Source organism: Oncorhynchus keta, chromosome 2 (assembly GCF_023373465.1).
Source record: "Oncorhynchus keta strain PuntledgeMale-10-30-2019 chromosome 2, Oket_V2, whole genome shotgun sequence".
NCBI lineage: Eukaryota > Metazoa > Chordata > Actinopteri > Salmoniformes > Salmonidae > Oncorhynchus > Oncorhynchus keta.
Genome location: NC_068422.1, coordinates 49,565,833 through 49,581,348, shown reverse-complemented (window position 1 = coordinate 49,581,348; position 15,516 = coordinate 49,565,833). Strand labels below are relative to the sequence as shown.

Sequence of the window (15,516 nt, the reverse complement as noted above, 5' to 3'; positions counted from 1 at the left end):
GTGTGTGTGTGTGTGTGTGTGTGTGTGTGTGTGTGTGTGTGTGTGTGTGTGTGTGTGTGTGTGTGTACCCCTAAGGAGACATTAGTTTTTTGTGTGATTAGTATTATTTCTATAAAAATATCAGTTATTTTGTTTGTTGTGTTTCTTAGAGAAAGGGAGTGGTGCCGCCCCTCACAGGCGCTCCCAGAGTGAGGTGCAAGGCTACCAGAACACAGAGGAACACTGTGACCCTTTTACTGATATCAGCGATGGCCTGCCACAGAAGTACGCCACCCTTCCTCGCAACCGCAACCCATTTGAGGTGGAGCAGGGCCAGCTGTGGGACCAAGGGGAGAAGAAGGAGAAGAAGGAGAAGGTCAGCCTACTTGAACGTGTGACTGGGAAGAAGGAGGGACGCAAGACCGACGGGGGCCGTTCGGGCAGCTCTGGAGACCTACGCTCGCCCAATCCCTTCAACAGCGAGTCTCAGGGCGACATCCAACCAACCAACCCCTTCAGCTCACACTACAAAGCAAGGTAAAGCTTTCCACGTCCACACAACTATGTTTGGTATCTAAGCCAGGGTCATGTTCATTAGGCATAAAACGGCAAAAACAACTTACTGAAACATGTGGGGACTACCTGGGCTTAGCCAATAGGAAATTTACCTTTTCATTTTCCATTGAAAAACATTTTCCAACGCTTTCAATTATGTGCTTTAATGAACACGACCCAGATGCACATGTATTGCACAGTATTCCTGATCCCTTAGAGAAGTTTCAAATATTAGAAGACTTACACAACTGAATGGCTTTTGCAGTCAGTGTGCTTTCGTTCGGTCAGCTGGCTTATTCAGGAAGAGTTGGGTAGCTAATACAACTAGAACTTCCACTACAAAACATTGCAACATGCTTTTAGAACACAAACAAAGTAGGCTGTCATTATAAATGAGAATTTGTTCTTAACTGACTTGCCTAGTTAAATAAAGGTTAAATACACTGCTCAAAAAAATAAAGGGAATACTTAAACAACACAATGTAACTCCAAGTCAATCACACTTCTGTGAAATCAAACTGTCCACTTAGGAAGCAACACTGATTGACAATACATTTCACATGCTGTTGTGCAAATGGAATAGACAACAGGTGGAAATTATAGGCAAATAGCAAAACACCCCCAATAAAGGAGTGGTTTTGCAGGTGATAATCAAATCAAATTTATTTGTCACATACACATGGTTAGCAGATGTTAATGCGAGTGTAGCTAACAATTCCAAAACTACTACCTTATACACACAAGTGTAAAGGGATAAAGAATATGTACATAAAGATATATGAATGAGTGATGGTACAGAGTGGCATAGGCAAGATGCAGTAGATGGTATCGAGTACAGTATATACATATGAGATGAGTCATGTAGGGTATGTCAACAAAGTGGCATTGTTTAAAGTGGCTAGTGATGTATTTTACATCAATTCCCAACAATTCCCATTATTAAGGTGGCTGGAGTTGAGTCAGTGTGTTGGCAGCAGCCACTCAATGTTCGTGGTGGCTGTTTAACAGTCTGATGGCCTTGAGATAGAAGCTGTTTTTCAGTCTCTCGGTCCCATCTTTGATGCACCTGTACTGACCTCGCCTTCTGGATGATAGCGGGGTGAACAGGCAGTGGCTTGGGTAGTTGTTGTCCTTGATGATCTTTATGGCCTTCCTGTGACATCGGTTGGTGTAGGTGTCCTGGAGGGCAGGTAGTTTGCCCCCGGTGATGCGTTGTGCAGACCTCACTACCCTCAGGAGAGCCTTATGGTTGTGGGCGGAGCAGTTGCCGTACCAGGCGGTGATACAGCCCGACAGGATGCTCTCGATTGTGCATCTGTAGAAGTTTGTGAGTGCTTTTGGTGACAAGCCAAATTTCTTCAGCCTCCTGAGGTTGAAGAGGCACTGCTGCGCCTTCTTCACTATGCTGTCTGTGTGGGTGGACCAATTCAGTTTGTCTGTGATGTGTACGCTGAGGAACTTAAAACTTACTACCCTCTCCACTACTGTCCCATCGATGTGGATAGGGGGGTGTTCCCTCTGCTGTTTCCTGAAGTCCACAATCATCTCCTTAGTTTTGTTGACGTTGAGTGTGAGGTTATTTTCGTGACACCACACTCCGAGGGCCCTCACCTCCTCCCTGTAGGCCGTCTCGTCGTTGTTGGTAATCAAGCCTACCACTGTAGTGTCGTCCGCAAACTTGATGATTGAGTTGGAGGCGTGCGTGGCCACGCAGTCGTGGGTGAACAGGGAGTACAGGAGATGGCTCAAAACGCACCCTTGTGGGGCCCCAGTGTTGAGGGTCAGCGGGGTGGAGATGTTGTTACCTACCCTCACCACCTGGGGGCGGCCCGTCAGGAAGTCCAGTACCCAGTTGCACAGGGCGTGGTCGAGACCCAGGGTCTCAGAGCTTGATGACGAGTTAGGAGGGTACTATGGTGTTAAATGCTGAGCTCTCGTCGATGAACAGTATTCTCACATAGGTATTCCTCTTGTCCAGATGGGTTAGGGCAGTGTGGTTGAGATTGCATCGTCTGTGGACCTATTGGGGCGGTAAGCAAATTGGAGTGGGTCTAGAGTGTCAGGTAGGGTGGAGGTGATATGGTCCTTGACTAGTCTCTCAAAGCACTTCATGATGACGGAAGTGAGTGCTACGGGGCGGTAGTCGTTTAGCTCAGTTACCTTAGCTTTCTTGGGAACAGGAACAATGGTGGCCCTCTTGAAGCATGTGGGAACAGCAGACTGGGATAAGGATTGATTGAATATGTCCGTAAACACACTAGCCAGCTGGTCTGCGCATGCTCTGAGGGCGCGGCTGGAGATGCCGTCTGGGCCTGCAGCCCTGCGAGGGTTAACACGTTTAAATGTTTTACTCACCTCGGCTGCAGTGAAGGAGAGTCCGCATGTTTTGGTTGCGGGCCGTGAGAAGACCACTTCTCAGTTCCTATGCTTCTTGGCTGATGTTTTGGTCACTTTTGAATGCTGGCGGTGTACAACCCACACAAGTGGCTCAGGTAGTGCAGCTCATCCAGGATGGCACATCAATGCGAGCTGTGTCAAGAAGGTTTGCTGTGTCTGTCAGCGTAGTGTCCAGAGCATGGAGGCGCTACCAGGAGACAGGCCAGTACATGGAGGAGGCCGTAGGAGGGCAACAACCCAGCAGCAAGACCGTTACCTCCGCCTTTGTGCAAGGAGGAGCAGGAGGAGCACTGCCAGAGCCCTGCAAAATGACTTCCAGCAGGCCACAAATGTGCATGTGTCTGCTCAAACGGTCAGAAACAGACTCCATGAGGGTTGTAATGAGGGCCCGACGTCCACAGGTGGGGGTTGTGCTTACAGCTCAACACCGTGCAGGACGTTTGGCATTTGCCAGAGAACACAAAGATTGGCAAATTCGCCACTGGCGCCCTGTGCTCTTCACGGATGAAAGCAGGTTCACACTGAGCACATGTGACAGACGTGAAAGAGTCTGGAGACGCGGTAGAGAATGTTCTGCTGCCTGCAACATCCTCCAGCATGACTGGTTTGGCGGTGGGTCAGTCATGTTGTGGGGTGGCATTTCTTTGGGGGGCCGCACAGCCCTCCATGTGCTCGCCAGAGGTAGCCTGACGGCCATTAGGTACTGAGATGAGCTCCTCAGACCCCTTGTGTGACCAATTTTGTTGTCAGCACATTCAACTATGTAAAGAAATAAGTATTTAATAAGACTATTTCATTCATTCAGATCTAGGATGTGTTATTTTAGTGTTCCCTTATATTTTTTTTGAGCAGTGTACATTGTTTTACTCTTAGCTGTTTCATAAAAATGTACCTTTTCTAAGCTGTTTCACTGAACCAATCATATCAGGTTCCTGTGTTACATAATGTTTGCCCATATTGCTCGTTTATGCACTCACTAGTCAGTTTATTAGGTACACCCATCTAGTACCGGGTCGGACCCCCCTTTGCCTTCAGAACAGCCTTAATTCTTCAGGGCGTTGTACAAGGTGTCAGAAACATTCCACAGGGATGTTGGTCCCTGCTGACGCAATAGTATCACGAAGTTGCTGCAGATTGGACGGCGGTACATTCATGCTGTGAACGGCCTGTTCCATCTTATCCCGAAGATGCTCTATTGGGTTGAGGTCTGGGGACTGTGCAGGCCACTCAAGTAAAATTAACTCGCTGTCATGTTTCTTTTTCTTCACTCAATTGTCCAGTGTTGGTGATCGGGGGCCAACTGGAGCCGCTTCTTATTGATTTTAGCTGATAGGAGTGGAACCTGGTGAGGTCGTCTGCTGCAACAGCCCATCCGTGACAGGGGATTATGCATTCTGAGATGCTGTTCTGCACACCACTGTTATACAAATAACGGCGCAGTACATTTGCTGACGGGCGGGCAAATGACATGTCAAGGCAGGCAGGGGTCGATAGTCCAGGGTAGAGGCCAAGGTACAGGATGGCAGGCAGGCTCAGGGATAGGCGGAGTGGTCAGGTGGGGGCGGGTACAGGGTCAGGACAGGCAAGGGTCAAAATCCAGCGAGGACGATAAAAGAGAAACTGGAAAAAGCAGGAACTGAGACACAAAACACTGGTAGGCTTGAACAAACCAGAAACTATGCTACTATGCTATGCTTTTGTTTAATGTATTATTATTTTTACATTGATAGCCCAGTAAATCTTAAGTGTTATTACACACAGCCAGGAAGAACTATTGGATATACAGTTGAAGCCAGAAGTTTTACATACACTTAGGTTGGAGTAATTAAAACTCGTTTTTCAACCACTCCACAAATGTCTTGTTAACAAACTATAGTTTTGGCAAGTCGGTTAGACATCTACTTTGTGCGTGACACAAGTAAATTTTCCAACAATTGTTTACAGACAGATTATTTCACTTATAATTTACTATCAAAATTCAAGTGGATCAGAAGGTTACATAGGCTAAATTGACTGTGCCTTTAAACAGCTTGGAAAATTCCAGAAAATGATGTCATGGCTTTAGAAGCTTCTGATTGAGGCTAATTGAGTCAATTGGAGGTGTACCTGTGGATGTATTGTGGATGTATTTCAAGGCCTACCTTCAAACTCAGTGCCTCTTTGCTTGACATCATGGGAAAATCAAAAGAAGTCAACCAAGACTTCAGAAAAAGACATTGTAGACCTCCACAAGTCTGGTTCATCCTTGGGAGCAATTTCCAAATGCCTGAATGTACCACGTTCATCTGTACAAACAATAGTACGCAAGTATAAAAACCATGGGACCACGCAGCGGTCATACCGCTAAGGAAGGAGATGCGTTCGGTCTCCTAGAGATGAACGTTCTTTGGTGTGAAAAGTGCAATTCAATCACAGAACAACAGCAAAGGACCTTGTGAAGATGCTGGAGGAGACGGGTACAAAAGTATCTATATCCACAGTAAAACAAGTTCTATATCGACATAACCTGAAAGGCCGCTCTGCAAGGAAGAAGCCAAAACTGCTCCAAAACCGCCATAAAAAAGCCAGACTACGGTTTGAAACTGCACATGGGGACAAAGATTGTACTTTTTGGAGAAATGTCCTCTGGTCTGATGAAACAAAAATAGAACTGTTTGGACATAATGACCATCGTCATTTTTGGAGGAAAAAGGGGGAGGCTTGCAAGCCGAAGAACACCATCCCTCAGAAAAAGGGGAAAAAAGCTATTTTTGTAGACCTCCACAGGTCTGGTTCATCCTTGGGAGGACTTTCCAAACACCTGAAGGTACCACGTTCATCTGTACTAAAAACAGTACGCAAGTATAATCACCATTGGACCATGCAGCAGTATTGTGTGTATATGTATGTGTGTGTATATATATATATATATATACACACACACACACACCACACACACACACACACACACAGTGCATTCAAAAAGTATTCAGATTCCTTTAGGTGCCTTCTGGAAAACTCCAAGTGGGCTGTTGTGCCTTTTTACTGAGTGGCTTCCGTCTGGCCACTCTACCATAAAGGCCTGATTGGTGGAGTCCTGCAGAGATGGTTGTCCTTCTGCAAGATTCTTCCATCTCCACAGACTAACTCCGGAGCTCTGTCCAGAGTGACCATTGGGTTCTTGGTCACCTCCCAGACCAAGGCCCTTCTCTCCCAATTTCTCAGTTTGGCCAGGCGGCCAGCTCTCGGAAGAGTCTTGGGGTTTACAAACTTCTTCCATTTAAGAATGATGGAGGCCACTGTGCTCTTGGGGACCTTCAATACTGCAGAAATGTTTTGGTACCCTGTATCGGAGCTCTACGGACAATTCCTTCAAACACATGGCTTGGTTTTTGCTCTGACATGAACTGTCAATTGTGTGTGCCTTTCCAAATCATGTCCAATCAATTGAATTTACCACAGGTGGACTCCAAGCTGTGTAGAAACATCCCAAGGATGATTAATGGAAACATGATGCACCTGAGCTTAATTTCGAGTCTCATAGCAAAGTTCAGAGTACTTATGTAAACCTGTTTTCGCTTTGTCATTTTGGGATATTGTGTATAGATTGAGTATTTTTAAATTTATTTAATCAATTTTAGATTACGGCTGTAACGTAACAAATTATGGAAAAAGTCGAGGGGTCTGAATACTTTCCGAATGCACTGTGTGTACCCATTGATTCTTGAAGAATCCTGTTGTACTACATCATAACCCAAAATACAGTGCCTTGCGAAAGTATTCGGCCCCCTTGAACTTTGCGACCTTTTGCCACATTTCAGGCTTCAAACATAAAGATATAAAACTGTATTTTTTTGTGAAGAATCAACAACAAGTGGGACACAATCATGAAGTGGAACGACATTTATTGGATATTTCAAACTTTTTTAACAAATCAAAAACTGAAAAATTGGGGGTGCAAAATTATTCAGCCCCTTTACTTTCAGTGCAGCAAACTCTCTCCAGAAGTTCAGTGAGGATCTCTGAATGATCCAATGTTGACCTAAATGACTAATTATAAATACAATCCACCTGTGTGTAATCAAGTCTCCGTATAAATGCACCTGCACTGTGATAGTCTCAGAGGTCCGTTAAAAGCGCAGAGAGCATCATGAAGAACAAGGAACACACCAGGCAGGTCCGAGATACTGTTGTGAAGAAGTTTAAAGCCAGATTTGGATACAAAAAGATTTCCCAAGCTTTTAACATCCCAATGAGCACTGTGCAAGCGATAATATTGAAATGGAAGGAGTATCAGACCACTGCAAATCTACCAAGACCTGGCCGTCCCTCTAAACTTTCAGCTCATACAAGGAGAAGACTGATCAGAGATGCAGCCAAGAGGCCCATGATCACTCTGGATGAACTGCAGAGATCTACAGCTGAGGTGGGAGACTCTGTCCATAGGACAACAATCAGTCGTATATTGCACAAATCTGGCCTTTATGGAAGAGTGGCAAGAAGAAAGCCATTTCTTAAAGATATCCATAAAAAGTGTTGTTTAAAGTTTGCCACAAGCCACCTGGGAGACACACCAAACATGTGGAAGAAGGTGCTCTGGTCTGATGAAACCAAAATTGAACTTTTTGGCAACAATGCAAAACGTTATGTTTGGCGTAAAAGCAACACAGCTCATCACTCTGAACACACCATCCCCACTGTCAAACATGGTGGTGGCAGCATCATGGTTTGGGCCTGCTTTTCTTCAGCAGGGACAGGAAAGATGGTTAAAATTGATGGGAAGATGGATGGAGCCAAATACAGGACCATTCTGGAAGAAAACCTGATGGAGTCTGCAAAAGACCTGAGACTGAGACGGAGATTTGTCTTCCAACAAGACAATGATCCAAAACATAAAGCAAAATCTACAATGGAATGGTTCAAAAATAAACATATCCAGGTGTTAGAATGTCAAAGTCCAGACCTGAATCCAATCGAGAATCTGTGGAAAGAACTGAAAACTGCTGTTCACAAATGCTCTCCATCCAACCTCACTGAGCTCGAGCTGTTTTGCAAGGAGGAGTGGGAAAAAAATTCAGTCTCTCGATGTGCAAAACTGATAGAGACATACCCCAAGCGACTTACAGCTGTAATCGCAGCAAAAGGTGGCGCTACAAAGTATTAATTTAAGGGGGATGAATAATTTTGCACGCCCGATTTTTCAGTTTTTGATTTGTTAAAAAAGTTTGAAATATCCAATAAATGTCGTTCCACTTCATGATTGTGTCCCACTTGTTGTTGATTCTTAACAAAAAAAAGACAGTTTTATATCTTTATGTTTGAAGCCTGAAATGTGGCAAAAGGTCGCAAAGTTCAAGGGGGCCGAATACTTTCGCAAGGCACTGTATAAGCTTGTTTTAATCCTTTCCTTGTGGATAATGTACATTTAAACAAACACTGTCTAGCCTCAAAACAGGGTTAAAACTATAATCTTGATATCCTGGATGGTCAGATGCTCTGTCAATGAGTTTGTGAGTGGTTACATTTCTCCAGCGCCATCCCTCAGCTCCGCCACCAAATCAGTGGTGGGAGTGTCCACTTTGTTATTGTTCGCACTACAGATTGCCCCTTTAAAGCTAGAATCCTTAGTTGCTGCATCCATTTTTGACTTATAAATAATGATATATATATACACATTGATTCTTTAACAATATAACTTCTAAATGCCATGTGAGCTTCGGTCAACTGTCGTACCCCATCAGAACCCCAAATATATGCTTGATTTATTCCAATGTTTGTAAGCAAATGAAATGTAGAGAAACACTGTATAGCCACATCATTTGTTGAAACTATAATTGTGATATCATGGGGTGGTCAGTCTTTGTATCCATAACCTTGTCTATGAATTTGAGTGGTTACGTTTCTTCACCCCGGTCCCTTAGCTTTTTTTGCGAAACTCGGCGGTGAGAATGCTTTATTGCTTCAGTTAAGGAGTGTAGCTTTAAGAGAAGCTCGGCTTGATAACAGACCCCTCTTAGCCACACTGAGATCTGTCACACAATGAACCTCTTAGGCCTATCGCACTGTAGGCGCTAGTCCATCGTCTTTACAGCTACCATCGTACACTACCGTTTGTGGTCATTTAGGTTTAAGGCAAGATGATACAGGGTGGTTTAACCGTGTTGGTAAACATGATTTTATTTTTTTATTTTTATGATTTTTTAAATTCCTTATCCTTGTATGTTTTGCAGTGATAAAAAGCCCACCAGCAATGAAGACATCCGGAAGGCGCGAGAGAAACATGGCAAGAAAAATGTAAGAGCTCACCGTACACACTTTTAGTGATTCATTCTCTAACAAGGTTTACATTGGTAGGAATAACCCTTTCATAAAGACCATGGGAAAAGATAAAGGGGGAGAGAACGTCAAAAAGCATGGGCCTAGTTTCAGAACAGCACCAACTTTTAATTGAGTAGCTCTCCCTGATCTTACATGACATTGCAGTTTGTGAGGTTGATCTCTGAGCTGTTGTCTCTTCTGTCGTTTACATTTCACGATGAGTGTAATTTAACTAATTAACAGCTGAAAACAACGGCCATCATCTCTGATTGGCTCATCATTTAAAACCGTGTGAAGTTTCGGTCTCTCTAAGGTCAGGTAAAGTTATATTATATCGTACTGGTACCATAATTGGAGCACTATGTAGGGATAAATATGTGTGAAATTGTCATTGGATTGATGAGGGGGTTTATTTGCCACCTTAGTTTTGTCACCCCCCCAAAAAAGCACAAAACATGCTCTGCTGGTGCATAATTCTAGTAGTTGCTGGCAATTACACTACTGAATTAGTTTAACATGGTAAGAGAGCCATGTCCAAAGTGATGTTGAAATGAGAAACCGGGATTCAGATAATGGCTTTCCTCACCTCTCATTGTGGGTGTTGAGGAGTTATCTTAGCCACATGTGCCCTTCCATACACTCTATTGCAGAGCCTAGCAGAAATGAACTGGCAGTTCCATTTCCTCTGCTTTCAGGCCCTTACTAATAAACCAGTGAGAGAGGAGGGGAAGGATAATGAGAGAGTTCAAAGAACAGAGCTTTTAAATTCTCAAAGTAGACCTCATTAGATGTAGTAATGAGACAACTGGAGAATGCCAAGTGTGCTCGCCTTATCTACTTCTCACTACTGATCGCAGAAAAATTGTCTTCGCTTAGCTAGTTCATGGTCATTTCTAGGCATCTGTCACCAGCCAGTACAGCTTCTGGCTGTGTAGCTTTATATAATATCTGGGGCTCTTTGGTGTGCGAATTGGACGCCGTTGCTCATACAGTATAGTTAAACTGAGCTTGTAACTTGATTCATGTTCGGAAAATATCTGCTAAATTGGTTGTCCTGATGACTGGAAGTGCAAAAGGCCTATTTCTTAGTATATTTTCCCTGTTTTGTTTCTAAAAGCATATTCAGTTCCCGAGTAAGCAGTCGCTAAACCCCCAATCACATTTTTCTCTGACCGAAAACAAGAGGCATATTGCGGAGTTACTTTCGACTTTGGCCTGCCAGAACGCTGACAAAATAACTTGAAGCTTACCTACGATGGAGGAATGCAGGACACCTAGCATGTCCACACTATTGAAAATGATGGAAATAAAGGTGCAGGCTGCTTAGTGTGATCCCCACCATAGTCTTGAATTGTTTGGACATAGACTCTAGTGATGGGACCCTCACATTCTGGTTTATCTTTCTCTTCTCATACTAGGAAGAGAAATATAGTATACAGGTAAATATAGTCCGGCACTTCTTCACATCATAGACACCGCACAACGATGGCAGCTTGATTTGGAGAACGGGGAGGAGAGGAGACTGATAAGTGAAGTATTTTAAACAGGTTGATGGCTTTGCCGCTGTATCTGCCTGGGGGAGGATGTCCATTGTTGAAGCGATAACGTGGCACCTCATTAAAAATTATTGCAGCTCCTCTTGTCCCCCCTGTAATGAGAGAGGCACAGTCTACACAGACCGGTTTTCCTCTAAAGAAAAAAAACTAAACCAAAATAGTTTGGTTGCATCTTTGGGTTTTTTTTGTGTTTATTGGCCTGATCCTTTGTTCCCGAAATATGCACTCTGCTGTTTCCCCTGGGAACGAAAAAGTCCCATTTCTAATCTTTATTGCTGTTTTCTAGGGAGTTTAATCTTAATGTGATGCTCTTGTCCACCAGCTGGTTACGGTCTCAGTCGTTGCTGGTTTGTGGAGGACACGTGGTTTAAGATTTAAATAGGGAACGAGAGTTGACACGTTTATTTCCCCAGAACTGACACTAAAAACGTCAAATCAGATTCCACGCCGCAGCATTACTGATTGTTCGAGCCATCTATCGTTTTCTGATTTAAATACCATTGACTTGAACAGATCGAGCACCTGAAATGAAATGGCATTGACAGTGCCAACACACCTTTTGGAGTGACATCTTATCACAGGCCCTCAATTAGTCCTGATTGCCACCAGGGTAGAAGAGATAAACACCTGCAGTAATGACATAGTTTGTGACATTATTCAAACACCTTTAATTAGGCAATTAGTCCATCTGCCATAATATGTGGGATTCCCTGGCCTGGCCTACCTTCAGTCTTGCTTTAGATACTCTTGGGTCTATTTTTACCATCTAGCTATGATGCCCATTTGGGAGCAAATGGATATCATTTGGAGTAGTACACTTTTACTGAGGTATTTGTAAATGGTGCTATCATGGTTGAATTCATCACAATGGCTGTGGTTTGCCCCCCGCAGGAGACAAAGCAGCCGAGCGTGGCCTCCTATAGCAACTTGTCTTTTGACGAGGTGGTGCGCGAGCTCATCAAGCAGAAGGAGGTGGTGAAAAAGAAGGACGCCCATATCCGTGAACTGGAAGACTACATTGATAACCTGCTGGTCCGCGTTATGGAGGATTCGCCGAGCATCCTACGGACACCCTACGAGCCCAACAGGAAAGCGGGGAAAATCTCAAAAAAGAAGTAGAGTCAAGGTAGAGGAAGGTCAAAAATAGAGGCTTGTAGTAACAGTAATGTCCCGTCCTAGCCATTAAAAACAAAATGTATTGTGGGTATGGAACAAAAAATGAAGAGACGGGGGGGATTGACCAATGCCAAATCAGTCGTTTTTGATTTCTTTACAGTAACTGCATTGATGCAGCTTATACTTTTTTTTAAATAGGTTTTGTATGCTGTGATTTGAGTTTACACCAGTTCCCCCAGCAGAATATTATTGTGGAGTGAAGTACATCTGACGACATAAATATTTCACTTGCATTATAACTAACCCCATGGCTGTTCCATTATGATCGGTCGACTAACCTCTTAATCAGTTGCTCTGTTGATCCACTCATCCATTTTAATTTTGCATGGCATTCCTTTTGGTTTTTCAAATTCTGGCGAATTGAAAGAATGGGAAATTACATAATGTATGTCACAAATTCATCCGAATACCTTAGCAGAAACCAGTGGGATTCAAATGAGCTATCACTGTGTTGACTATGTTTACCATTTATTACGAGATGTTGAAGAACAAACTAGTGGGGTTATACCTATGCCTGACTGTTTCCCCAATGCTTTTAATAGTGTATCCATGGCATACACTATTAAAGGCCTTGGGGAAACGGTCAGGGATGGTATAACCCCACTTGTGCACTTTCACACACGTAACATGAAAATCCCAGACAGCTTCTGTGGCGGTTGTTTGAACGTAGAACCACCATCAAGCTAGATTTAAGTTTTTAACACTAAGGCTATCTAGATTTAATTAAATATTTAAAGGATGCATGTCATCACCTCTCACAAATCAGTTGTACTGAGAAATTGCACGATTAGATTTTTTTTTTTTATAATGTCCTCGAGCTTCTAGTAAAGAGAGAAACAACTTCTCTGATTTTTGACTGAACTATGCCTCTTTTAGCCTCTCCATGAGGCTAAAATCTCTTGATTAGGTTGCCTTACTTTACTGACTTTATTGTCCCCATGGAGAAGTTTTGTTGCAGTGTCATGTACACGTTTAAAGTAGCGTTTAAATGCAAAACAAATTGACAATACAACTTTCATAACAGTTGCATACCAATAAAAAGAGACTAGCTTACTGGCCTTACTGGGTCGATGGGAACATTAGCCCGAGCTATTTAGGAGGGATATCACACCTGGCACAAATGATTGTCTAGTTCTGTTTTTCCTGCCGAACGGTGCCCTATACCTGCGCCCAGAAGGGAGTAGTTCAAAGTCGCTAGGTGTAGAACTAAGGTTACCGAACCCCATTTATAATTGCTAACTGACTGGAGAAGTTTTGTTTAAAGCCCCGGTGCTCATTCTGAACGTTTAAATGCATCGCTTGCAGTACGTTTTTTTGAAACATAAACATCTTTCATATCAGTGAGAAATTATTTTCAAAAAATGCAATGTTTATAGGGTTAGGGTTCCCACACAGCCGTATTTCCATGTTGCAGTGCTTTTTTTAACGGAAAACAGAGGCGTACCTGTGCTAATTACATATCTACCTGTGAGTAAACGGAAGATGGACGCCACAAAAGAGTTGTCACTGAAAATGTGTTAAAACACTGAACAGTAAGTGTATATTTTGCATTTATACAATTATTTTGATGTGATAAGGAAGAAGAGGGTTTTATGTTTCTAGAACCGTACCAAAATTGAAAATCGATTCACGTTGAGAAGTATTTGGCTGTTTTGGCTACCAGAGCTAATTTGCTAACAGAACATGTAAGGTCTTTGGGACTACAAGGAGTAAAGTTAGTCCATTATTGGGCTACAGTTGCTATAGTATTTTAATAAAAGGGTCTACTTTTTAATTTGATTGCGTGCCTCACTTTTCAAACAAAAAAAAAATGTCTCCGTTAAACAGTTAATTAAATGTATATGGCCTAAGTGTTGAAACGTATCCAAACAATTGTTAAAAAACCAAAAGGTCATGGTCTAGGGGTGTGGATGAGTGTATCTGTGTGGGTGTGCGCGTGAATAAGTGCGTGGTGCAGAGACTCCATGCAGGTGGTCAGTCCAAATCAAGTGTTCCGGATATTTAAAATGTAACTAGGCAAGTCAGTTAAAAACAAACAATTCTTATTTACAATGATGGCCAAACCCGGATGACGCTGGGACAATTGTGTGCCGCCCTATGGGACTCCCAATCACGGCCGGTTGTGATACAGCCTGAAATCAAACCAGGGTCTGTAGTGACGCCTCTAGCACTGAGATGCAGTGCCTTCGACCGCTGCGCCACATAGAAGCCAAAATAATGCCGCCCTATTTAGAAATTGTCTCTGAGACTGTTATCAGACCTCATGCTCCAATACCGCCTCCCCGACGGTGAAGGGGTGAACCACTCGTGTGTGGGGTCCTTGATGATGCTGCAGGCCTTCCTCAAGCACCGGTTCGAGTAGATGACCAGGATGGGCGGGAGCACGGTCCCAGTGATGTACTAATAACCAGCTGAGCTAGCAAACAATGTAACAAAAGTAGTTTTTCGGAATCAAAAAAATATACCAACAGTCTCTGTGTTTCAGGAATCACAGAAGCAAGCTCTCCTGGTGCACTGTTCAATCATTTAGCCATTTAAACATTTTGGTTTTGGATAAACTCACTTTTTGCAATGCCCTCAATGGCTTCCATGCTTTAAAACATGAGCTTGTCCGAGGGGTCGGTCTTGACCCCTTGACAACACTTTCTATCCATTGGAGTGCTTTGATTGATTGCCCCATTCTGCGGTCGGGCTTAGTGAAGGGTCAATTGAATAGGGTTTGCAATTTTTAATAGGTCTGACATGAAAGCGTGAACCAACATATAACCATAACAAATATGGCCGCTTGATGCGGTATTCAGATGCTCTTATAATGTGAATGTAGTCAAGTATATGTTTACCAGATGCTCCAGAGGCAGTCGTGTTCTTTTGGCAGTGGTCAAGTGGTACTGCAGAGCATTTAATGACTGTGTTTACACTTCAGACCAAGACGCAGGATTATGACACAAACTCTACACTCTGCCAATCAGCCCGGCACTGCACTTACTGCAATACAAGATTGTGTTGATATACTGATATGCAGGTATGAACATACTGTTGTTGCCTGTCTGTGACTGATGTGAGCTTTTTGGCATTAGAATGGTTTGAACCTACAGTATCTGTTGACATTTGCCATCTTAGTACAAAAATATCTTAGTACAAAAATATATTATTTAAAGGTACTCTTATGAGGCTAGGTACTACTGATTTTTTTTTTTTTTTTTTTTTACTCAAGGCATTCATTTCCAAACACGCATCCAAAAACAATGTGACACTGAATTCCAATTTTGTGACCTTGCAGTGAAAACTAAACAACAGGTCAACACTGTATTATTTGGTCAATTCTGATGATATGGAATGTCTGGGCATCGTGCAGGTGCAGAATGTAATTGAGTGGAGGCAAACTAAAGACACTGCTATTGAAGCCCCCTTTATATCTACACCAAAGTTAATTCATTCAAAGAGCTACCATTTTCCAGCATATCAACTCTGAAGTCATTGCTTTTGGGTTTGTTATTTCAGATCTTTCAGTGACTCTTGATGACTGTCGTTTTGTTTTTAGGATCAAGCGCATTGT

At 43.1% G+C, this 15,516-nt stretch overlaps 1 protein-coding gene across 1 annotated transcript in view; it reads left to right on the top strand.

Annotated features, from left to right (window-relative positions):
* The window catches only part of LOC118362036 (rab11 family-interacting protein 2), a 32,185-nt gene extending 16,976 nt beyond the window's left edge, over window positions 1-15,209 (top strand). Inside the window, exons 4-6 of the mRNA XM_052478252.1 lie at window positions 150-516; window positions 9,141-9,204; window positions 11,676-15,209. Coding sequence (XP_052334212.1) covers window positions 150-516; window positions 9,141-9,204; window positions 11,676-11,903 — 659 coding nt within the window. The 3' untranslated portion in view covers window positions 11,904-15,209. The remainder of the gene's footprint in view (window positions 1-149; window positions 517-9,140; window positions 9,205-11,675) is intronic.
* The last annotated feature ends 307 nt before the right edge of the window (window positions 15,210-15,516 follow it).